Source organism: Nyctereutes procyonoides, unplaced genomic scaffold (assembly GCF_905146905.1).
Source record: "Nyctereutes procyonoides isolate TBG_1078 unplaced genomic scaffold, NYPRO_anot_genome, whole genome shotgun sequence".
Classification (NCBI taxonomy): Eukaryota; Metazoa; Chordata; class Mammalia; order Carnivora; family Canidae; genus Nyctereutes; species Nyctereutes procyonoides.
In genome coordinates, this window is record NW_026575024.1 from 14,029,322 (window position 1) to 14,054,369 (window position 25,048).

General features: G+C 46.5%; 1 protein-coding gene across 1 annotated transcript in view; it reads left to right on the plus strand.

Moving 5' to 3' along the window:
- Positions 1–25,048, plus strand: part of SLC13A3 (solute carrier family 13 member 3) — a 77,631-nt gene that overhangs the window by 13,269 nt on the left and 39,314 nt on the right. The window contains exons 2-3 of the mRNA XM_055304820.1: positions 13,950–14,215; positions 16,603–16,766. Of these exons, the coding sequence (XP_055160795.1) occupies positions 13,950–14,215; positions 16,603–16,766 (430 nt within the window). The remainder of the gene's footprint in view (positions 1–13,949; positions 14,216–16,602; positions 16,767–25,048) is intronic.

A 25,048-nucleotide genomic window follows, 5' to 3' on the forward strand; every position in this document is an offset into this window, starting at 1 on the left:
ATGCCACAGCTGTGGTATCACTCTGAGCCAATGAGCGAGAGTCGCTGGAGAGACTGGGTGGGGAGTGGAAGGGAGAAGAGAGGAGAGAGGGGACGTGCCCCCAGTCTGTGGGGCTTTCACAGAAGGGCCACTGCCACACTCCCTTTGATCTCTCTCCCAGTTCTCTGAGGATGGCGTAACATGCCTCCTGATGTACTGATGAGGACCCAGAGGCCCAGAAGGGACACCTGTCTGTCCAGAGCTTGCAGCTGGTTGAGTGCTAGACCAGGCTTCACCCCCAGAACTATGCGATTCCTGGCGGCCTTGCACCCCTGGGCCTCGCCTGCTTTGGTTAACTCCCCCTTTGCAAGTGGAGGCCGCAGGCCTAGATGCAACTCTGTTTCTTGGGTTCTCTCTTGTTTTGCTTGACCAGGTCTTTTCCCTTTCCCTGGGGGGCCAGTGGTGTGTGTGTGCTCCAAACTCTCTTCCCTTTGGGATCCATGTCTGTGTGTCACCCAGAATCACTGCCTTCATCCTTACTTGGCAGACCTGAAGTACCTCGCAGATCCTTGGGAGGAAATTTCTAGTTTCCAAGAGTAGGAAAGTAACAGAAAAGCAACAGGGGCAAGAAATGAGCTCAGGGAAACAGACCTAGTCAGCAGTGGGTCATGTTTTGTGAAGCGCTGACTTGGTGCCAGGTGTGGCTCCCAGCACGTTATCTACATTAACTTACTCAATCCCTGTAACAATAACTCCGGGAGTTGAAATTCTTATCATTATCATCATCCCCATTTTACAGATGAGGAGACTGAGGCATAGAGCTAAACCACCTACTCCAGGAGGCAGTCAAGGCAGGATGTGAACCCAAGCACTCTGGCTCGGGATGCCAAGAGCATGACTCCTAGGGTCCTCTGCTTTTTGGGGCCAGGCCCAGATTTCCACCACTGTGTCCTAACTCCCTGTGCGCTGCTACTTCTGCTGATCCCAACCGTTCCTGCCTCTTGGGGGCTGGTCATCCTCCAGGTGCCGGACCACCCTGGTGACTGTGATGCCATCGCTCTCATGTTATCTGTGTGCACACTGAGGCTCTGAGTGGGGAGGTGGCCTGCTTGAGGTCACTCACACCAGTAGCTAGTGTCTGAGCTACGAAGCTTCTAGCCCCCAGTGGCTGCAAGGGTTCTGTTCACTGCACGGGCACTGTGCTGGGGGTCATGAGAGAACACTGAGCGGTTTAAGGCATCGCTTCTGCCTTTCTAGAGTTTGGGGCTTCCCACAGTCTGCCCTGCACCCCCTTAGGGAATGGGCCTTTAGTGGGCCTTTAGCTGGAGGGCACCACCGGGGGCTGCTGGCCTCAGTCCTACTCCCTGATGGGCTGGCCAAGCCGCTCTCTGCCTGGCAGGGAGCCACCGCTGGTGCCCGCTGGGAGCCTGGCCATGGCTCAGTGTCCTGACGAAAACGCCTGCCGCAGTTCAGTAGGGAGATGGGGCACAGGAGGGATGGTGGTGGGGTTGGGGGGGTGGTTTCTGCACCGCTCCTGCCCTGGCCTCAGAGAACATTTGCCGGGGCAAGCGGGAGGGCAAGCTTGGGGGCAATGGAAAAAAATGGCCTTGTGTCTGCCTGGAAAATCATTCCCCAGCTCAAAAATTAACCACCTGACATGGCATTTTTTTCTTTCTCCCCCACCTCATCTCTTCGTATTTTGTCTGCAGACTTTAATCCCTGTAGTAATGGATTGGCTAAACCCAAGAAGCTGAGATTTCCTTGGTGGGGGGATTATAAGGCTTCCTGTAAGAAATGCCGAGGCTAGCTTGGCATGACAAGGTCTGGGTCAGGGACCGTCCTGACCAACCCCGTGGCCCCCGTTCTTGCTCCCACCCAGGGCAGGGACCAGCGTAAGCCTGGTGAGGCACCCAGGGAGCAATGTTTAAGCTGGGCTTGCTGTCAGATGGGGCACTTGCCTCACCCCTTCCAGCCCTGCTCCCAAATCCCCTGCCTGGTAAAGCTCAAGGCAGCAGTCTTTCAATGAAACAAGGTAAGATAAGTCCTTCCCTTGTACTCGCTGTGTGACCTCAGGCAAGACACTCTCCTTCTCTGGATGACCATTGTACTGGGGGAAGTGTAGACCAGGGCGTGTCAACCCTGATGCTAATGACGTTGACAGTACTGAAAACAAAAACAAATAATCCTCTCTTGGGGGGCTGTGCTATGCATTGGCCGGTGTTCAGCAGCATCCAAGCCTCTACCCACTAGACAGCAGAAGCACCCTCCCCATCATGACAACCCTAAATGTCCCCAGACAAATGTCCTTCAGGGGACAAAATTACCCCCTGTTGAGAACCACTGAATTAAATGATCTCAGGCCCATTCTCTCGTATTTTAAGATTTTTTTTTTTAAGAATTAAGAACAGCATTTCCGAAGCCTAATTCCAAGAAATTAAATTTGTGTTATTAAGAATGTAGTAACACCATCACTCCATGATTACTAAGAACAAAGAAAACATAACAACAGCTCATATTTATTGAGTGTTTTCACATAACTTTCACTGGGTCAGTGGTTATCTTATTCTCTCCAGGTGTAAATAGAAATCACTCTCCAAAGTAGGTGCTATTATTACGTGCCTACAGCAGATAAGGAAACTGAGGCTGAGGCCAGTTGGATACCTGGATCACACAGCCAGAGTATGGAAGTACTGCAGTTCTAACTCAGGCTTGGCTGATTCCAGAGCCTGTGCTACTTCTTCTGCGCGTATAAATATAAATAAGCAAAAAGGCAGGACAACCCTTTCTGATGACCAAAGCCCTAGGTGGAAGGCACTTCTGGTTCAAGGTGCTGGGATCCAGACTTTTCTGTACCATTCACCTTTTTGAAGCAGTCTGAAAACAGCAACAGAGCAGCAGAGAGAGAGAGGAACCTGCCATCCTGAGGAAAGACGCCAGTTCGCAGTGCCATCCCCAGGGTGTGAAGACAGGCGGACGCTGGTGGTGGGGTTTGGGCCACATTGCAGGAGGCCGGGAGTGACGCGAGCCTCAGCAGTTCCTGGGCAGCATCCAGACTTCTGAAGTATTTTTCAAACTTTCTGAGCCCTTTATGAATGCTGGCAAAGCCTGAGGCATGCACAGTGGGGAAGGCAGTGTCCCCAAGACACATGTGACAATACAGAGTTCAGATGAACTGGATGAGGAGGCTTGAAGATCCTGGGCACAAAGCGAGATGTTCAGGTGGCAGGCGGAAGAGAAAGGATCGATAGCGCCCCACTGTGTGGCTGCAATGGTTCTCACTTTCTTAGTCAAAGAGTTGTAAAGCTCAGGACGCCTGGTGGCTCAGTGGTTGAGGGTCTGCCTTTGGCTCAAGTCCTGATCCCGGGGTCCTGGGATAGAGCCTGCTTCTCCTCTGCCTATGTCTCTGCCTCTCTCTGTGTGTCTCATGAATAAATAAAATCTTTTTTTTTTTAAGTGATGTAAAGCTCAAAGAGACACCAAAGAACTATGATATTCTTGCTTAGAGTGGAGACATATTTCAGGCAGTGCTGGTGAGACAGGGTTCTGGGAAGATCAGTGCTGCCAATGCCTAGACCCCTGCTGCCTCCGCTTCCCCTCCAGCCCCTCTCCTCACACTCACCTTTCACAAAGAACTCACCTGAGAAGAATGGCCCCCTGCCCTGTTCTGTGATGAGGAGCCAGCATGGGACCTGCAGGAAGGCAGTATGAGAAATAAGATAACAGAGAATATCAAATACAAAGTAAATAAGGAATGAATACTGGAAGAGCTGTGTTATCAAGGAGGAGAAACTGTGGAACAGACATTTCTCTGTGAAATATGAAAAAAAATTAAGAAATCATGGCCTTCCTCATACAAATCTCAAGATGTGAAATAAAAGGGTCAAAGGAGAGGCAGTGAAAAATAGAAGGACGTGAAGAAAGCAGGGTTCTGGAAGGAGAGGGAAGAGAAAAATACAGCTGCTCTATTATAAAAGCCATATTAGAAACAGCAAGATGGAGGCAGGTTAAACACATAGTCAGAAAAAAAATATATAAAATATAAAATAAAAACATACTCAGGGACATGATATGCAGGCTGAAGAAGATAGAGCAAGATGAAGTGGGAAAAAAAGTAAGAAAGGAGGAGAGGAAATGACCAGTGTGGTATACAAGGGAAACCCAACTAATGCATAATTGGCATTGCTCGAAATAAAGAAATAGAACAGAAGACAGTGCAGCTCTTCTTCCACTTCCAGCAGGGTTACATCCCGACAAACTGATTGTAAGTTGGAAATATCGCAGGTCACCAATGCATCTGCTACACCTAAACTACCGAACATCCCAGCCCAGCCTCTCCTGCCCTAAACAGTGCTTGGAACACTGCGTTAGCCTATAGTTGGGCAGAGTCATGTAATGCCGAGTGTTGAAATGGAAAGCAGAATGGTTGCATGGGTGCATGATGGTGCGGGTGCATGGGTGGTTGCCCTTTGGGATTGCGTGCCCGTGGCTGCTGCCCAGCATCTATTAAGAGCATGAGAGGGCATCACTGATTATTGCTGGCCCGAGAAAAGATCAAAATTCAAAGTATGGTTTCTGCCGTATGTGTGTTGCTTTTGCGTGCCATCCTCACGCAGAAAAAGCAGAAGTTGAGCAGCCCCAGTGGCGCAGCGGTTTAGCGCCGCCTGCAGCCCAGGGCCTGATCCTGGAGACCCTGGATCGAGTCCCATGTCAGGCTCCCTGCATGAAGCCTGCTTCTCCCTCTGCCTGTGTCTCTGCCTCTCTCTCTCTCTGCATCTCTATGAATAAATAAATAAAATCTTTAAAAAAAAAAAAGAAAAAGCAGAAGTTGAACCGTCGAAAGTTGGGGACCATCTGTATTAGAATCTTTAATAATGGAAAACTTCCCTAAGACGAAAGTAAAACATATGCGGATTTTGTGTCCCAGAAAAAAAACTTATAGTCTCATCAACACCGATATATATATATAAATGTTATTTATTTATTTATTTCATGGTGCATTAATGGACTGGCGGGTTTAAACAAAAAATCTTATGGATATCGGATCCCTGGGTGGCGCTGCGGTTTGGTGCCTGCCTTTGGCCCAGGGCGCGATCCTGGAGACCCGGGATCGATCCCATGTCGGGCTCCCTGCATGGAGCCTGCTTCTCCCTCTGCCTATGTCTCTGCCTCTCTCTCTCTCTGTGTCACTATCATAAAAAAAAAAATCTTATGGATATCAAGGCAAAAACTTCAGGTGAGCTATACAGAGGAAGAAATCAGGCTGGCCTCAAATTTCCACTAACAATGAAATATCTAGTAATCCTCGGAGAAAGAAAGTGCAACCCCAGAGTTTTACAGATATATTACTGGTGTATTCAGAGAATGTCTTCTCTAAGAAAATACCATATTTGTGGTTGAAATTTGGAAAGTAAGGCATATAATGAAGAAATAGAAGTGTATTCGTAATCTCACTCCTAAGACCAGCAGCCTGCGGGTCAAGTACATATTGCAAGTGCTCTCGCGCACACTCTATCTAATGGGGTCCCCTGGGATGTACCATATTCTTCTCGATCTGCAAGTGAAGGAACTCACACTTAGGGGGTTCAGTGGCCTTCGGATTCTGTAGCAGAGCCACCACACCCAGACTTCCTGGGCCTTAGGCCAAATGAGCAACTCTGTCCACCAGAATTTTCTGATGATGGAAATGTTCTTATCTGCTCTATTCAGAGTGGTGGATGCTAGTCTCAAGTAGCTACTGAGCTACTGAGCTACTGTGGCTCCCGGGACCGAGAAACTGGAATCCCAAATTTCATTCAATTTTAATGAATTCAAACACCTATAGCCAGGTGTGGGCAGAAGCTCTGTGTGTGGACGGCCCAGCTCTGGAGATTTCCTTGGCATTCTTTTCCCTTCCATTTCAGCATCCCCCAACCCCCTCCACGTCAGGTTCGTCCAAAATCTGGCTGCTGTGTCAACCTTGATAATCAGGATCTGCAAGAGCTGCCGGCACCTGTCTCCCCAGGCTGTGGCCTGCATCAGGCTCATCCACTCCTGGAGGATTCAGCCGAGCGGTGCCAGCTTCTAAAGGCACAGGGGAGGGGCCGGGTCGCCAAGAGCTATTTCACCAGAAGCCATGATTCCATCTATCCTGGGCTACCTCAGCAAGATTCCATCTCCTGAAGCGGAGCCTCTGGACAGAGCAAAGCGGCAAAGGGGCAAATTGCTGACTTGGAGATGACCCAGAAAATGAATTTCTGCAGGATCAGACACCTGCCCCAACCTCAACTTCAGAAGTTAAAATTCAAAGGAACAAGGCCCTGGGATCATGTGACTCGATGCTTCTACCGTAATCTGCCTTTGAAGGATCAAGGAGTCTCTGTTTGCAGGCCAAACTTCCATGCGTCCAAGTGGCTGGTCTGAGTTCATGAAAGGGGAGGAGGGGGTGGTGGAGTGAAGAGGCAGAGCGGGCACAGAGGTGCTGTGGGCTGGAGTAAAATCGTGGATCTGCCTGGACCCCACTCCCTGGCCCACCATTTAAGTGGTAACCAGACCTGGGTGCGGTGACCTCTGCTCTGGTGCTCTGCATGGTCCTCAAGAGATCACTGCTCCTCACCAAACCTCAGTTTCTATGCCTATAAGACAGGAATTTTAACGTGGAGCAGAGATTTTTTAATATAGCCTCCCATGATTCCTCTTGTTCTGTGAACAACTTGACATTAGATTCGAAATTGTGTGTGTGTGAGCACTTTACTGGAATGTTATACCAATTAAAACCATTTAGACCGGAGATCGAAATGCGGTGACCATGGGGTTGATACTGCTTGCAGATGGGGTTTTGTGTGTTTTTTTTTTTTTTTTTTGCCTGTACTTTCCTCTTAAGCAAATCTTTTTAAAACTGAGATTTCACATAAAAGCATGGTTTTGAGCTTTTTTTGAAAAATCAGGAGATCTGGCATCGTGGGGTTCCTGTTCTAATGACAACAACCAGAAGCTGGGCAGCAGTGGTTATTCTTTGAGGAACCTATACCCGCCCCCATTCGCCACAGTCCCCACTCCTCCCTATTGCACTCCTGACGCTGAGGCCTAGTGCCAGCTGTGATTTATTGTCAAGTGAGAGCCATCTCCCTGCTACTAAAACAACGGCACTGCCAGAGGTGCAAATCAGACTCAAGAAAATGATGTGATTTTTTTTTTCTTCCGCCAACCCACTTCACTCCTTAAGCTGTCCCCTGCCCTTGAGGCCCCGGAGACAGAGGTGAACAAATAAAGACAAGGGTCATGTTTGTATGGAGCTCATGGTCTGGTGGATGAAAGGGGGGAATAAGGCAACAAAAGAGAAGTACTTCAGCGATTGGGAAGTGCTTGACAAGAACAAGGCCAGACAATGGGAAGCTGACCACAATCGATAGTGTGGCCAGAGAGGGACTCCCTGAAGAGGTGACCTTTGAGATGAGGGTCAGACAACCAGCAGGAGCCAGCTGGACGGAGATGGGGGTGGAGGGGCCCCGGCAGAGAGGACAGCAGGTGCAAAGACCTGGAGGTGGGAACTGGTTCGGCCTGCCCGATCTCTGAGAGCCCACCACTCAGTGTGTATGGGCGCCCGCTCTCCAGGCCTTGCCCCCAAGCCTCCTGGGAGATTTTTGCTCTCGGAGTCAGTGCTGTCCTCCAAGCCTGACAGGGATTCGGGGGCGGGGGGGGTGGGGGATGAAGAGCAGGAGTACGTATTAATTCCCCACCAGATGTCTGGCATCCAACTGGCAATTCTGAATCCATTTGCCCACAGGAAGCCCAGCTAGGGCAGGGAAGTTATTTGGGGTCACCTCGGCCCTGCTCCAAGCCCTAACTAACCAGCGAGGTAATGAAACACACTCTTGACCCACTTACTGGCAAAGCCCCCATGCCGGCCAAGGATCAACTTCCCAATTCCTGCCACTCTCCTTGGGTCACCTCCCCAGCCGACATGTGCTGTTATCTGTTCCTCCGCAAAGGACTGGTGTTGACATCTTGGTGAAAGCACCAAGGGAGGGAGGAGTCGGAGTGAGTAGAGAGAAGAGAGTGAAACAGAGAGAGCGGGAGGGAAGAAGAGGAAGGAGGAGAAAACAGGCCTGGGACTTGGAGCCTTTGAAAGGCAATCCCTTAGAGCCAGAATTTATCAGTAATCCCTCATTCCTGCCCCCATTACATAATGTGTCATATATGTACCCTGAACAAAAGGATGCATAGGGTATCACCCCCAAAACAGATGCATTTGTATGTTCACAGCAGCTTTACTCATATTGCTCCAAACTGGAAACAATCCAAATGTCCATCAGCAGAAGGAGGTACAAACCAACGGTGGTATAGTCACACAGTGGAATACTACCCAACAGTAACAAAGAGTGGACTGCTGATACCCACAACCACGTGGATGAATCTCGTAGACTTTGTACCAAGCAAAAAGTACAAAAGTACATCCTGTGCAATTCCATTTAAGTCCAGGGACAGGCAATACCAGCTTCCAGTGATGGAAATTACAGGGCAGACTGGGTGGCTCAGTGGTTTAGCGCCGCCTTCGGCCCAGGGCCTAATCCTGGAGACTCGGGATTGAGTCCCACGTCGGGCTCCCTGCATGGAGCTTGCTTCTCCCTTTGCCTGTGTCTCTGCCTCTTTGTCTCTCTGTCTCTTGTGAATAAATAAATAAAATCTTTAAAAAAAAAAGAGAGAGAGGAAATCAGCAGTGTTTTCAAAGGGGCATGAGGATTGACCAAGAAAGGGCAAAAGGAAACTTTGTGGGGTAACAAAAACATTCTCTATCTTGATTGGGATGGATTGTGGGTATGTACACTTGTTAAACCTCAAACTGGATACTTAGCAATGGATATACTTGATTGTATGTGAATTATCGCTCTAAAGCAAGTTTATTTATTTTATTTTATTATTTATTATTTATTTTTTTCTCTCCTGCAGTTGCTCTAAAGTGTTTTTAGTAGGGGACGATCTTCCGCTATAATGCGGATGAAGTAGAGGATAGTATTAGTACCCATCATTGAATGAGTTAATACATGAAAATGTTGGTGTTTTTGGTTGTCATCGTCTCCATAATTCTTTTGCATGGTGATGAGAGGCAGGAGAGACAAGGAAACTGGTTTCCCAGATGGCTTTGCAAGTCCCATCATGCTCAAGCATTACTCTTTTCAATGCCCTCGTCAGGGTAAGAGAGTAACAGGGTTACCCTGACCTCATAAAATGAATTGTATCTCGTTTCTCTATTCTTTGGAAGAACTTATGTAAGATGTGTATTTTTTTTAAGATTTTATTTATTCATTAGAGACACAGAGGAGAGAGAGGCAGAGACACAGGCAGAGGAAGAAGCACGCTCTATGCAGGGAGCCTGATGTGGGACTCGATCCAGGGTCTCCAGGATCACACCCCAGGCCGCAGGCGGCGTTAAACCACTGCGCCACTGGGGCTGCCCAGATGTGTATTTTTTTATTCCTTAAATGTTTGGTAGAATTACCACTGAAGCCAGCAGGCCTTTTTTTGAAGTTTTTTTTTTTTTCCCAGGAAAAAAATGATGATGCTTGATTTTGCCCCTTTAATAGATACTGAAACATTCGGCTTTTTCTTTTTCTAATAGTTTGAATAAGTTATGTTTTTCGAAAAGTTTTTCTATTTCTTCTAGGTTATCAAAGTTAATGGTAGAAAGTCGTTCATATAACCCCTATATTGTCCTTTTGAAACTATAAGATTAGATCAGTTTATGAGAGTGGGACCCCGTAATGGGATTATAGCCTTTGGAGAAAGAGAGCTTTCTGCGTGCGCATACCAAGTAAGGACCAGGTGAGGACATAATAAGGAGATGGGATCTATAAGCCTGGAAGAGAGCTGTTACCAGAACCCAAATGTGCTGGCACCTTGATCTTAGATTTTCCAGCTTCCAGGACCGTGAGAAGTAAATGTCTGTTGTTTCAGCCACTAAGCCCATGGGATTTGGTTATAGAAGCCTGAGCTAAGGTAGACATATGTCTTCTAAGCCAGGATACCTGTCGGTCTGTCAGGTGGTATATATAAAATAAGCTGTGGCATGTATTCCTGAGCCAGCAGTAAGACTTGACAGAAAATAGTAGTTTATTTTTAAAAAATAGTTGCATTATGACAGAAAATAGTAGTTTATTTTTAAAAAATAGTTGCATTTTTTTAAGTAGAAAATATATTTTTTATTCAAATATGTTGACTTCCAGTATATTTTGAAATGACACACAAAGTTATACCAAAGCTATATTTTAATTTCATTACATTCCACTCCAAATTCTTTACCATTTACCAAAAATAACTTTTTATAAAGCTTACTGTTTTGTCCATTAATATACAGATGATCAATCTACACTTTTTTGCGTGTTTCTCTCAAAAATTAGAATAGTTTATGAGGATATTATATAAAACTAACTGGTATATTACACACCAAACAGAAGTACAGATTCTGTACAATGTAGCAGTATACATATATATTACAAGAGACTAAATGCCTTCTTAAAAGTAATAGTTTAAGAAATCTTTCATGGAAAAAATCTGCATTACAAAATGTGGTGGCTTAAATATCAGCTGCCTTCCTCTCATGAATTTCTTTCGGTGGGCATTAACTGTCCATTTAGCTTCATTAATAGTTTTACCACAAGGCCAGCCTGTTTCGTGTGTACTATAAAGCTCATTTTATTTTCCATACTATGGATCTGAAAACATGTATCAGCATCCCCCAATTGCCACATAAAACAGCCATACTTAAGACTGATGAGTAAAGCCTTAGTTTCCATGTTGAGGAGATGAAGTCCTTTTATATTCACTCCTACGTACACAGGGATGACTTTATGATTGCTGGGGCTTGCCTTTGTAAATATACCAAGCATGGGTATATTTGATACCCATATACATGGGTATGGGTACATGGGTATTGATATATGGGTATCAATATACATGATACCAAGCATGGGTTGAAGAATGTCCAGTTTGCAACAGAACGTGACTCAGATTTCTTGGTAGGGATTTGCACAGATGTTCTACTTGAAAGCCTGCAACAGTGTCCTGGAGCATGTGTCCTAGCTCTCAGATCTGATTGTCAAGTTTTCATAAATTTTGCTAGCCAGTCGTGAACATAGATATTTAAAATGAAATCATACAAACTTGTAATTCAATATATTAACACAAAGGTAATAGATACTCAAAGCTCACCATTTCCTGATCATTTTACTAGTATCTAAGATCTTGAGATTATCTGTATCTGTGTTATTTATCTCAGTATGGATGGAGGAAGTACTATGTAGTGGTGTGATTCTGCCTATCTCATTCAGTGCTCACTTGATAGCTTGAAATCAACTACGTGGAGGTATTTATACCATAGAAGTTGGCAAACACTGCAAATCAGGGCTTAGTCTATTGTTGCTTGTCTAGACTTTTATTTTATTTTATTTTTGAGGGGGGCAAGGGGGCAGAGGGAGAGAGAGAATTTCACTTGATCTAGCCAAAGGCCGAGAAGCGATGAGAGAGAGAATTTTAAGCAGCCTCCATGCCCACCGCCAGCCCAATGTGGGGCTCGATCTCACAACCCTGAGATCATGACCTGAGCAAAAATCAAGAGTCAGACACTTAACCAACTGAGCCACCCAGGAGCCCCTTGCTTGTCTAGATTTAAGAAAGTGATGAAAATGCTACTAGTGCAGATTAAACTTAAAATATGTTGCGTCTACCATGGTCACATTATGCACACACACCCCAAAATGAAGAAGTATCTGCCAGTATTTGAAAACTATCATTTGATTCAGTACAGAAGTCACTCCCATCATTGGTGAACAAGTGAATTTCTGACATACTTCATTGTTTCCTTCTTGTCTTAATCACTAGCGTAAATAAAAAGATAAACTGACATTCATAGTAGAACTGAATTCATGGGTCAATGACATGAGTGACTTCTAACCACACTGAATAGTAATCAAAAATTTCTACACACACACACATATACACACATACAGAGCTTTTCAGAGAGCCAGCTGTTAAACACTTAGCAGCAAACCTCTGCTCGAGGGAGACTTGGTAGACTGAGTCTGCGAGGATCACTCAAGTTTGAGAACAACTAGCCACCGAGAATCTTCTATAATTGGCATGGTCAGATTTGCTGGCTCAAGGGAGTCTCTTTGTCTCACTCATTTTCCTGGTCTCAACTCCCAGCCAGGTTCTTGAGAAAACAGGATGCATTTTCTCAAGGTATGCAAATGGGTATGGATATATCCCACAGTCTTCCCAGCTTGTAAGTGACTACATCCTTCTTCCCCCTGCTGAGGCCAACAACTAGAATTCCTCCTGGTTGCCCTCTCTCCCTTACACAACCCAGCAGATCCTCAGCAAAGCTGTCAGGCTCTCCCTTGGAAATACACCCTGAATTTGATCACTTCTCACTACCGCTACCACTCTCCCAGACCCTAGGCACTGGTAATCTTTGCTTGGATTGCTGCCAAAGCCGTCAGTCCCTCGGATCCTGCCCTTGCCCATCTGGTAATGGATTAACTAGTCCTAGTGTCTGCATGTAGCCGATGCCATGTTCTGTTAGGATGGAATTCAGTTCAATTTCTTGTGGACACTGAATAAAGTCAACCAAACCTACTGTGAGTAAGAAGTAAGAAGCATAAAATGGTACCAGACAGCATCAAATTCAAGAAATAGTCTGTGTTTCCTGGAACATGCAAGGTCATTGCCTTGAAAGACCGTAAGAAAGCAAGGTCAGGACAGTAAGAAATTGTATTCAAATAGTGACCATGTGAATAGTAATAAGACACTATTGACGATGGATCTTATGAGACGCTGATGTTACGGAAGTGAAGGCATTGTCATTACAACACTCCTGTTTCTAGAACATTTCCATCACCCCAGAATGTTCCCTTGAACTCCTTTGCAGCCCCCCTTCCCCAATACATGCACCTACTGCCCAAGCCCTGGCAACCACTGAGCTATTTTGTTCTGAATCTTCAATGTTGCCCTGTCAAATTGTCATAGGTTCTAGTATTGAGCTAATAACAGTTGGGGGGTACTTGTTTAAAAGCGATCGCTCTGGATGCAGATTGACATGTTCTGCACAATCATTGTCTTGCTAGTGACCTCCTTGCATCTCAGCTTTCTGCTCCGTAAAATGGGGGTACTTACTCCTCTGGGATTTTGTGAGGATCAAACCGTTCCCAGTACTTTAGAGCCCCACAGATATTGCTTATTATTATTACTGTTAACAGAGTGTGTGCTCTGTGTTGGGCATTGTGTAAGTGCTGTGCATGGGTGTGGTAACTGCTACTGGTGCTCTCTCCACATCTCCATTGGCACTCGCCATTCTGCACGTGCCAGTGGCCTCCTACTGAACCTGAGATGCTCTGTACTGGTGTGTTCTCTCACTCTATGCAGGGCAGGCAAGAAGTTTGGGGGAATTAATGCTCTCAGGAGCAGCCTTCAACCAGTGATGGCCAGGAGTTGGCAGGTAAAAAGCCACCTCCCTTGTCTCCCGGAAGGACAACCCTGAAGCATGATCTACACTCTCTCTCAGGGGCCCCCATCAGGATTGAGCCTCAACTGGCCACAGGGGTGTTCTTCCCATTAATACACTGTCTGTATTGGCTTCCTTCTGTTTCACTTCTCTGTTGTCGTCCTTCCAGAACTTTCTGGGATCCACCCTCAAGTAAACTATTTTCACACTCATGCTCATCTTGGGGTCTACTTCTAACCCAATGGAATATTTCATTTAATCCTCGAACAGTCTTATAAAATATACAGATATTGCCTTCCTATTGTATAGTTGAGCAAAATGAGGCTTAGATAGGTGATGTTATCTGCTCAAGGTCAAAACTTTGGGTGCTCATCCTCTCCATAGCTTCCCTGTGGAACACACCTTGATGGGTGCTACCCCAGGATCTCTTCTCCCTCTACCACTCAGGGCTCCACTGACCCTTCTGAGCTGCATCTCACCCCCACATTCCCCGCAGGAAGGCCGCTGCCTGTTTGTCATCCTGCTCATGGCGGTGTACTGGTGCACAGAAGCCCTGCCCCTCTCGGTGACGGCCCTGCTGCCCATCATCCTCTTCCCCTTCTTGGGCATTCTGCCCTCCAACAAAGTCTGCCCCCAGTACTTCCTGGACACCAACTTCCTCTTCCTCAGCGGGCTGATCATGGCCAGTGCCATTGAGGAGTGGAACCTGCACCGGAGAATCGCCCTCAAGATCCTAATGCTCGCTGGGGTCCAGCCAGCCAGGTAAGACCAGGTAATGGGTCCAGTCCAAAGGTGGGGAGGCAGAGGGACCGCATCTCTTGGAGCCCAAACTCACTCTTCCTGGTCTGGTCACCCAGGCCAACAAGCTCATCATATCCCAACTTCCATTTACTCATTCATTCCCTGGATATTTTGTGAGCCCTTTCTGTGTGCCAGACCAGTGCCAGGCTTTTAGGCTGTTCTCAAAAGCGCATAAGAATCACCTGGGGAGCCAACTGAAATACTTATCACAGGCCTTGCCCCCAGGGATTAGTGTCTAGTTGCTTTAGAGAGATCCATCTTAGTAGTGTGACTCCCAGACTGCTGGGTCTGAAACCCACCTTTCCTGCTCTGGGAAACGACTTAACTTCTCTCTCTTTGCCTCTAAAATGAAAGTATAATAACTTAGACCTGTAAAGTGCAATAAATCCTGGCCATTATCATCCCATTTTGCTGTTTAATAGCCCAAGCAGGTGGGGAGTAGGAGGCAAGATGGCCTGGAGAGATAGGGAGGCAGGGGCCATTCCTGCAGGGCCTCCGGCTTCCTGGCTAGGATTTGAACTTTTATTCTAAGAAGATTAAATGGCCTTTAAAATAGGGTTTCACTGTTCCTTTGGTGTTTTTTTTTCCTTTACAATTTGTTGCAACCTAAGGATCCGTTACTAGAATAATGTTTTTAAATGTATAAAGCACATAACACACAGGATTTAAAACAACAGTCACAACAAAATGCAATTATCCAAATAAAATTTTAAAAACAGATAAATTTGTGATATAGTACCATTTGTACTCCTTTACAGTAAATGGTAAGATCCAGTGACTAGATCCAGTGCCTAATAACAGCTACAGTTTTGAGACTGTTTTGAGTGTCAGTGAAATTCTAAGATATTTGCATCTACTATAATAAAATGCATCTATTATAAAATGATCTGGAAATATCTGTGATCTTAATTACAACGGAGTCCCAGGCACTTCTAATACTATTGAACTTTGTTGCCTTTGTTTATCACCAAAGGAAATACTTATTTCCATTAGAGGTTAGTAAAATAAAGATGCATTTTTCTCCTCATTTCCATCCTGAATCATATCCACATCCTTGCTGGTTATGAATCTGTGCATTTTAAAGGTTCTAAGTTGGGGAATGACATGAACTAGATTTGCATTAAAAAAAAAATTCCTCTAGGCTGCTAGGTGGAGAGCAGATTAGGAGTGACACACCCAATGCAGCCTGGTTAGGAGACTGCTCTGGGTGTCCAGACAAGCAATGGTGACAGCCTGGACTTGAACGGTGGGAGTGGAGATGAACAGGATAAATAGCTTTGAGAGTTCTTGGGTTGATAAAATCGATGAGAGTAGTGATTAGGGAGAAGAAGGTTCTAGATAACTCCTAAGTGTCTAGTATCTGCTCTACGTCAAGCCCTTTGCTAGGTTCTGTAGCTGTGTTTCCTCATGGAGGGACTGTGAGTCCTGTTGGAGAGACACTATCCATAGAACTGATTCCAATGCAAAGCGGAAATTCCAACATTAGGGGTGCATGTGGTGTGGGAGCACACAGGAGAGGTAAGGGGTAGACGACTTCATGGAGCAGGTTATGTTTGACCTTGAAGACTGGGTGGGGCTGTTATTCAAACATATGATAAAGTTAGAACAATGAAAACAGCATGACACTAGTCCAGAAATAGATTTTTAAATGCTGGATACATATTCCGGAAGAAATCTAAATTCATGGGAAAGAAAGGATTATTCAGTAAATGGTGAGGGTTGGAATAATTGGCTTATTCTTTGAAAAAAAATAATCTACTTAGATCTTACTTCATCTTATTATCCATTTAGATAAATTCCAGGTAGGTTAACAATTCAATGTAAGGAAAAAAGATCATGGAATTTGGATTCTTGCTACTAGGAGGGGCCAAGCAATGGCAGGCAGGCAGGAGATCGGGGCCCTATTGGGGTGTGTTGGTGAGATCAGGGGAGTCTAAGCAGGTGCCTGGTAGGAGTGGGAGGGGAAGTGGGAGAAGAGGCTGGGAAGATGGTTTGGAGGGATATGGTAGACTGTCTTGGTGCCAAGCCAAGGCAACTTTATTCTGTAATGGAAGCCATCAAGGACTGGGGGTCAAGGGAGAGAAAATTTCAGTGTTGGCGTGTCTTTGGACTCTTTTACCTTGGGTGCTTGTGGCCAGCTCACTTAATGTGTGGAATCAGTTTCCTTAGACCTGAAATAAGGCTGGTAAGTGAATCTGGTCCCTACTTGGTCACTGGCTTGTCTTCTCTGGTCCTTAACTTTCCATCTGTAAAACAAGTGGGCTGGATTCCTCAGGGTCGGCAAAATAGAACCAGAGAATCTCTTGGGCCCCCATTCTGGGTGTGCCTTTAATGCCCTCTGTTCCCAGGCTCATCCTGGGGATGATGGTGACCACCTCCTTCCTGTCCATGTGGCTGAGCAATACTGCCTCCACCGCCATGATGCTGCCCATCGCCAGTGCCATCCTGAAAAGTCTCTTCAGCCAGAAGGAGGCTCAGAAAGACCTCAGCTGGCAGAGTGACGAGAACACAGGTGAGGCTGTGGAAAGGGACTGGGGCGGCCCCACCAACGTGGAGGAGTTGGAGCAGGACATCCAAAGGGTGCAGAGGAGGGTGAAGCGAATGCACTTATTGAGCATCTACTATGTGCCAAGTGTTTAAATAATAATAAAAACTGAGAATTAGCTAAGTCAAAACTTGATACCTTGGTTTTTCAAAGATTTTCATTTATTGAGTGCTTACTGTGTACTGAGTAATGAGGCCAACGCTTTGCCTACAGCATCTTCTACTTCTCAAAACCATCTAACTAGGCGCCGAGTGGCTCAGCAGTTTAGTGCCGCCTTCAGCCTGGGATGTGATCCTGGAGGCCCAGGATTGAGTCCCATGTCAGGCACCCTGCATGGAGCCTGCTTCTCCCTCTGCCTGTGTCTGTGTCTTTCTCTCTGTGTGTCTTTCATGAATAAATAAATAAAATATTTAAAAAAATATCTATGAAGTAGATACAATACTTAAACCTTAAACCTGGCTTTAGAGCATTTGAAGAGTTGCTCAAAACCATTAATACCTAGAGAAATGCAAATTGAAATGCAATGTGATTTACTTCAGTGAGATCAGCAAAGATACAAAAGCTGGATAATGCCCCGTGTTGGCAAGAATGGGGCCATGGGAACCCTTGTGTTCTTCCAGAGAGCGTGTGTACTAGATCAGCCTTTCTTAAGGGAATTCTGCAGATATTCAATTGAATTAAATGTGCACATACCCTTAGAAGAAGTGCAGATACCCTGTCACCTAGCAGTTTGGCTCCTGGATACAAATGCCAAAGGAGTTCTGATAGAGGTCCACGAGGGGACAGGTGTGACAGTGTTCACTGCAGCATTCTCTGTGGTGTGGTGTGTTAGTAGCCACACGAGCACGACCACCAATAGAGGGGAAAGGTCAAATGTGTTCCACTGAGCACCATGCAGCTGTAGGAGCAAAGAATCAGAGGAACGTAGTTATAGAAATGGATCTCATAAAACATAGTCATGATTGGAAAAAGAAACCAGGATGAGATCTAGAAGACAATACCATTATGTAAATTAAAAATTCACACAAGTGACCATTTTGCAAGAACACCAGCAAATGAAAAGCTACAGTTAAACCCATCTGCATGGTTGCTCTGGGAAGGTTGGGAGTGGGAAATGGGAATCCAAGAGACCAAAGAAAGAAACAAAGAACAAAAAAAGGGGCGTCCTACAACAAAGAGTGAGAACGTGCCACCTACTGAAGGATTTTTCACTTGAACCTCAGAAACTATTCTAAACAAAACAAAATATAAGTAGCCACTGCATTCTTAGATGACTGAGCAAGGGCTCAGAGAGGGGAAGTCACTTCCCCAAGTCACACAGCACATCAATAACTGAGCTCAACTTTGCACCCGGGCAGTCTGGCTCCAGAGTGTGCCCTCTTACCCGTGGAACCAGCTGTGTTGGTGGGAATGCAGGCAGAAGGTCTGTCTGCAGGTGGCTTGAAAGATAAGGGTTCGTTTTCCTCAAACATCAAGAAGTCAGAGAAAGGCAATTTCAGGATTGATTCAGAGGCACGAAGATATCAGAACTTTTCACTGGCATCTCTGTGATTCCCTTGGTCTTTCCCTCGTGGTGGCAGTGGCTGCCACATTGTCTGCTTTAAAAAATGTCTTTCTTTTTATTTACATAAATGTGTTTTATTTATGTATGTATGTTTGAGAGAGAGAGCACCAGTGTGCAGGCACGGAGAGGGGCAGAGGGAGAGAGAGAATCCCAAGCAGGCTCTATGTTCAACGTGGAGCCTGAGCAGGGCTCGATCTCACAACCCTGAGATCACAACCTGAGCTGAAACCAAGAGTTGGACGTCTAACCAACTTGAGCCACCCAGACGCCCCTATTTACATAAATGTATTTTAAAAGGAAGCTTTAAATCGGTTCAAACGTGGGCAGAAATTTCTAGTTTATCCCCAGTATTGAGTGGGAATGGTCCATGCAGCTCCCGGGTCCCGCCTTTCCTGCCCTCTACTCCTGTGCCTGGAACATGCATATGATGTGAGGACCAGCGATGCTACCTGGGAAGGCACAGGTTGTAGGATAGATGGCAGATCAGCCCAGAAACTCTGGATCATTTATCCCAAATAACACAACAAGCATGATTCATGAAACCATGGGCTTTGAGTGCTAGTTATGTTTTTTTTTTTTGAATGCGTGTTAGAATTAATACATATGTTAAAAATCTAAATATTGATCCATGTACCATCTAAGTTCATCTCATTCACTGCGGTATGGGTATTTGCCTATCAGGCAGTAAGGGGTCTTGCTTGTTTTATTTTCACATCAGCCCCGCAAGTTAGAAATGATCATTATAAGTACTTGACTGATGAGGTTCAGAGAGGTAAAGTGATACGAACAGAATTAATCACATTGTTGGTAAAGTAGCAGAGCCTCTGAAGGTCAAAGCCTTCCACATGGAAGGGAAGAGATCTTCTATACCGGGGGTCAGAAAACTTTTTCTGTAAGTGACCAGACTGTAAAATATTTTAGGTTTTGCTGGCCACACCATCACCACTGCTCCAACTGTGCCCTTGCAGAGAAAAGGCAGCCCCAGGCAAGATCGAAATAAGTGGGCATGGCTGGGTGCCCATGAAAGTTTATTTATGGGTGCTGAAATTAAAATGTTATATAATTTTGACATCATGAGGGGCACCTGGGTGGCTCAGTGGTTGAGCATCCGCCTTCAGCTCAGGTCATGATCCTGGGGTCCCGGGATCGAGTCCCGCATCGGGTTTCCTGCAGGGAGCCTGCTTCTCCCCCTGCCTGTGTCTCTGCCTCTCTCTGTGTGTCTCTCATGAATAAATAAATAAAATCTTAAATTTTTTTTTTTTTTTTTTTTTTTTACAATATGAAGTATTTGCTTCTACTGGCTTTCTCCAGCCATTTAAAAATGTAGAAACCATTCTGAGTCAGTAGGCTGTGGGCCAGATTCAGCCCATGGGCCAGAATTTGCTTCCTTCATTTTCAGACTGTTTCCCCCCAAGTCTCAAGGCTTCCAGAGAACTGTGTCATCATCACCCTGAGTGGTGACAGGCGGTGAAGACTTTGGTCCTTCTCCCATTTCTACCCCAGCTTCTCCACTTTACCTAGTTTAAACGCTGGGCGTCCAGGGAAACAATTACAGATGTTTACTGAGCCTTGGGGCTCTTCGTAGCGCTTTATGTCTACAGGAGGTGAAACCTGCATTGACCTCATTTAGAAGATTGGAAACTGGGGAAGAAATTTAAAAAAAAAAAAAAAAAAAGAGGATAAAGTAGCCTCCAAGGTCACAGTTTCAAAATAGTGGCTCCGGTATTTTGTTTTTTTGTGTGTGTTTTCTTTTTTCTTTCTTTCTTTTTTTTTTTTTTTAAGATTTTATTTATTTACTTGAGACAGAGAAAGAGAGAGTGCCTCCTGGGGGGCTCAGTGGTTGAGCATCTGCCTTTGGCTCAGGGCATGATCCTGGGGTCCTGGGATCGAGTCCCACATAGGGCTCCTTGCATGGAGCCTGCTTCTCCCTCTGCCTGTGTCTCTGCCTCCCTCTCTCTTTCTGTATCTCTCATGAATAAATAAAGTAAAAAGAGAGAGAGAGACAGAGAGAGTGCACAAGCATGAGCAGGGGAGAGAGGCATTCAAAATACCTGGGTGGCTCCATGGCTATGGGATTTTGAATCCAGGGTGACTGACTTCAGAGCCTGAACTCTTAATCTCTGCCATTCTGCCTCATTTTCAAGAGTTGTTTTTGTTTTGTTTTGTTTTGTTCTGTTCTTTATTTTCAAAATTCTAGGGGCCAAAAAAAAAAAAAAAAGGTTTGAAAGCCATGTCCCTCATTATAAAAATGGAAAATCTGAGACCCAGGAAGAGGAAAGGACTTGCCAAGGGTCACACACAGTGTTGGGTACAAATTGAAATCCAGAGTCTTCTCCCAAATGCTGCAAGATGTCAGGAGGTTAGGAGAGCCTGGGAAGCTGGGGCAGACACCTGCTTTCACAAGCGGTGGGATCAGAGAGCACGGACAGATTAATGATCAGCCCTAAGACCTAAAACAAGGCTAATTCCAGGGCAAAGAGAGATGTGCCCTTTCACACAGTATGTGTGCTCTGTCGTGGCGGCAGGACGTGAAGAACCGTGGAGGGGGTGGAGACTGTCAGTGGGCCAGGCCAGGGCTGGGGAGGCTCCTGGGGGCTCTAGGTCCACGAGGGACACCCACAGCAACAACAGTGATGACAACGTGAGCTCTCAGTCCCTGATGACCCTTCATACGCCAGACGCGTGCTATATTTTTCATACCCATTGGCTCATTTCATCTTCATGATGAAATGTGCTAGGAAGTAGGAAAATGATCCCCATTTTACAGATGAGGACACTGAGACTCGGGGAGGCAAAATTATTTCCCCAAGGCAGTGTACTTAGTTGCTGATCTCTGCCTGGATCTAGAACCTGTGCTTGTAAGCATCACGTCAGAGCAGGACAGAGCCTGCGGCAGGGCAGAACTTGCTGGACAAGACCCAGGGAGGGAGAGGGGTGCATCCTCAATCTTGGAGGGCAGCCCTGATGTTTCCATTCAGTTTCTTCTCCCAGCTTGGCTCCCCGTCCTGCCTGAGGGACTGAGGGGCCATGGGGGTGGTGGCTTCTCCAGCACCCTACATGCATTCTCATTAGACCCCCTACCACAGCCCTGCAGGGGTGACCCTGTCCATCATGCCCATGTTACAGAGGAGGAAACTGGTGCTCAAATGGGTGGAGTACTTGCCCAGTGTCCCTCAGCCAGTAAGGGGTCCATCTGATTTTTGAATCTAAACTCCGTCACCATCTCCGTCCTTTTCTCTGCCCAAAGAAGGCCAACTTGCCACCTTTCAAGACAGCATCATTCCCAAAGCCATCTTTTAGGCTGGATTAAGCATTGCCCTCCTGCTTCACTCTTCACTCACGAGGCCAGAAGCAGTTTGGCGAGGGCGGTCTCTTTCTGAGACGCTTTCCTCATCTGTGAAATGAGAACAACACTCCCCACTCCGTCCATATTGCTGTGAAGCTTCCATGAGACAGGAGAGCCTGACACACAGGAGGTAGTTAATATGTGGCAGTTTTATAAAAGCCATTGTAAGCTTTCTGGGATTAGGGAGGAGCTGGTGATAAGATCCTATACCTTGGAGCACCTTTATGTTTCCTTCAAGGCCTGGTCAAGAGGGATTTATTTGTATGTAACCTGTCTCCTCCGTGGACTCTGAGCTCCATGGGGGCTAGTGTCAAGTCTTCTCATTGCCATGAACAACCTCCACTGGTGGAGTCTTGTTCACCCAGAACACTGCTTGGCACATAGTAGGTGTTCAACAAATGTGTGGAACTAATGAATAAATGAATGAATGGATTAGAAATGCTGTTCTAAAGCTCAGCATCTTCCGATATAAAATGGTGGGGTGGGGGTGTGGAGGGTGGGGGGCACCTGGATGACTCAGTTGATTGAGCCTCTGACTCTTGGTTTCAGTTCAGGTCATGATCTCATGGGTGTGAGATCTAACCCCAAGTTGTTCGGCTCTGCACTCAGCGGGGAGTCTGCTTGAGTTTCTCTCCCTCTGCCCGCCACCCCTCTCCCCCGGCTCCTGTGAACCTGGCCACACATTCTCTCTCTCTCTTTCTCTCTCTCTCAAATAAATAAATCTTAAAAAATAATAATAAAATGAGGTCTCACTACTTCCTGTCCAGGTTGTTCTAAATTCTGAATGAGTTCATGGATGTCAACCTGCCCTAGCTTTGGGGGGGGGGGGGGCACTTTGACCTTCCCTGGGTGCTCTTTACCCTAATTAGACACAAGAACTATTTCCTGAGTGTCCTGAACTTCAAGAACATGTCATTCACCCCGGGGAGGCTGGACTAGAGTTAGCAGGGCCAGATCAGACCCACTGAGAGCCAGGTAGGAGCCCTGGGAGGTGGAGGGAGATTCAAGAGGTGCGGGATCAGTAGTCCTGGGAATAAGCCTGACTCTGTCGCTGACCCACTGGGTCATCTTGATCCAGACTGTAGCCCCCTCTCTGGGCCTCAGTTTCCCCAGATGTAAAGAAGAAGGTAGTAACCCCGGCCTAGCTCTCCCAGGCTGTCGGGAGGCAACTGCCAGATTACAAACGTGAAAGTCCTCAGTGTCCCTCGGACTCGTATTATCTCAGCAAGACCTCCCGTAAGCTCCCAGCTCCTAACCAGCCAGCCGTCTTGGAGACTTTGCCCCACTGGCCTATTTCTTCTGCATGATCACTTGGGTCACTGCGGTCACAGGGAGCTGGGGGGCGGACCCTGGGTAAATGGTTAAGAACATTCAGTGTCTCGGTTTTCCTGTTTTTTCAACTTTATCTTCATTGGGTTTACTATCATCATAATTATTAGAAAAATGAAGCCTGGCATAAAATCTTTCCGTCTTACTCGTATAAAGGCGCAAAACTCCTCCTTCCGGATGGTATATGCTACTGATGACTGCGGTTTGCTGTTGTGCATGCACAGCTCTCCTTGCCCAGGCCATAGTGCGGACAGCCTCATGTTGGGACTCTCCAGCTCGGGTGCTGGTGGCAACCAGACCCCATGGATGAGTGACAGGGGCCAGGTGGGGACTGTCTGTGGCAAACTGGTCCCTCTTGCGGGGGCAGCCTCTGGAGGCTGCAGCTGCCCACCTATCACGTGACACGAGGGTTTTCAACCCTGGCTGAAAAAACCATCAATTGCAGAACTTTTCAAAAATACCAAGGCCCAAGCTCCACTCCCAAGCCACTAAGCCAGGACTCCTAGGGTGGGGCCAGGAGGGACACTTCTAGAATACTCTCCCATTCATCCAAGGATGCCCAGAGCTGCCTTGGGTTTAATGCCTGAGATGCCGGCAAGCTCTACTGAGGTCTGATGCTGTGTGACGGCTGCGGTCCCAACCTGAGTGGGAAGGGTGCAGAGGAGGCTGGAGGTGAGTTGGGCCTGGGGGTGACTGGGTCCAGGTTCTTCCTGTTTAGCCTTCCCTGGAGAGCGACTTTGCCCACCAGCCCCGGTGTCTCATTAATAGCTGCTCTCACTTCCTGCTTCACTGCCCTGGCCTCTGGCCTCATGCATTGGATGTGGACATTTGTTCCCATCATGAGAAGCCTGGGGCCCTTGTCCCCGTGACCCCGGGTGAGCTGATCCGCCGTTAGCCTTCAGACCTCTCTGCAAGTGGTCAGCAGGACCAGCCTCGGTAAGATGGCAATGGGCCACCATGGCTCCTGCTCCCTCTGGGTACCAACCAATGGGGAAGGAGCAGCCCAGAGTGGAGAGAGGGGAGGGGACGGCCTCCTCAAGCCACCTGCTGTGACAGGAAAGAGCTGAGACTGGAGTCCAGACCCTTCGTCCCAAGCACACACCTGCTGTTGAACAGGTGGGCCGTGAGAGAGAGCACATGCCCCCAGCAGTCAGGATCACTCAGTCAGTGATGCTAGAAAGGACCTCTCATGGGCTTTGGACTTTGGCTGAGACATTTGTGGGGGTCTAAGGAACCTCGCTCAAGATTGAACAATGTCAGAAATCACGGGTGATTCTGTGAGTGGAGAAGTAACAGCCATTCAATTGGCAAGAAAAGGGGGATGTTTGGCATTTTGTGGGTGTCCAGTGGCTCTGGGCTAAGGCAAGATTATGAAATGCCTTTGCTCTGTCTCCTTTTGTCAGTGTCAGAGAGCAACTCTGGCCGATGTTGGGGATGTCTAAGATTATTTAGGTCCAACACGAGGACAACACAGCGTATATCTGGGTCAGACCACTTCCAGATGTCAAGGACTGCTTTCTTCTTCTTTCTCAAGAGTAACCCACATCCACTAAATCCTTGCTAGTGTTCAGATTCCTGTTGAATTTGTTCAGTTGTCATCTGGCAAACTTTGGCCCACCGAATCTAGCCTGCTGCCTGTTGTTTGTGCGACCTGTGAGCTAAGCATAGTTTTTATATTTTTAAACGGTTGAATGCGTCAAAAGAAGATTTTGTGACATGTGAAAACTATATGAAATTCAAATTGCAGTGTCCAAAAATAAAGGTTTAGCCACATGTATTCATTTATGTATGGTCTATGGCAGCTTTCACGGCAGAGTTTAATATGACAGAGACCATATGGCCCCCCAAAGACTAGGATATTTACTATCTGGTCTTTTACAGGAGAAATTTGCCAGCCCCTGCTTTATATATATATATATAAATTTATTTTTTATTGGTGTTCAATTTACCAACATATAGAATAACACCCAGTGCTCATCTCATCAAGTGACCCCCTCAGTGCCTGTCACC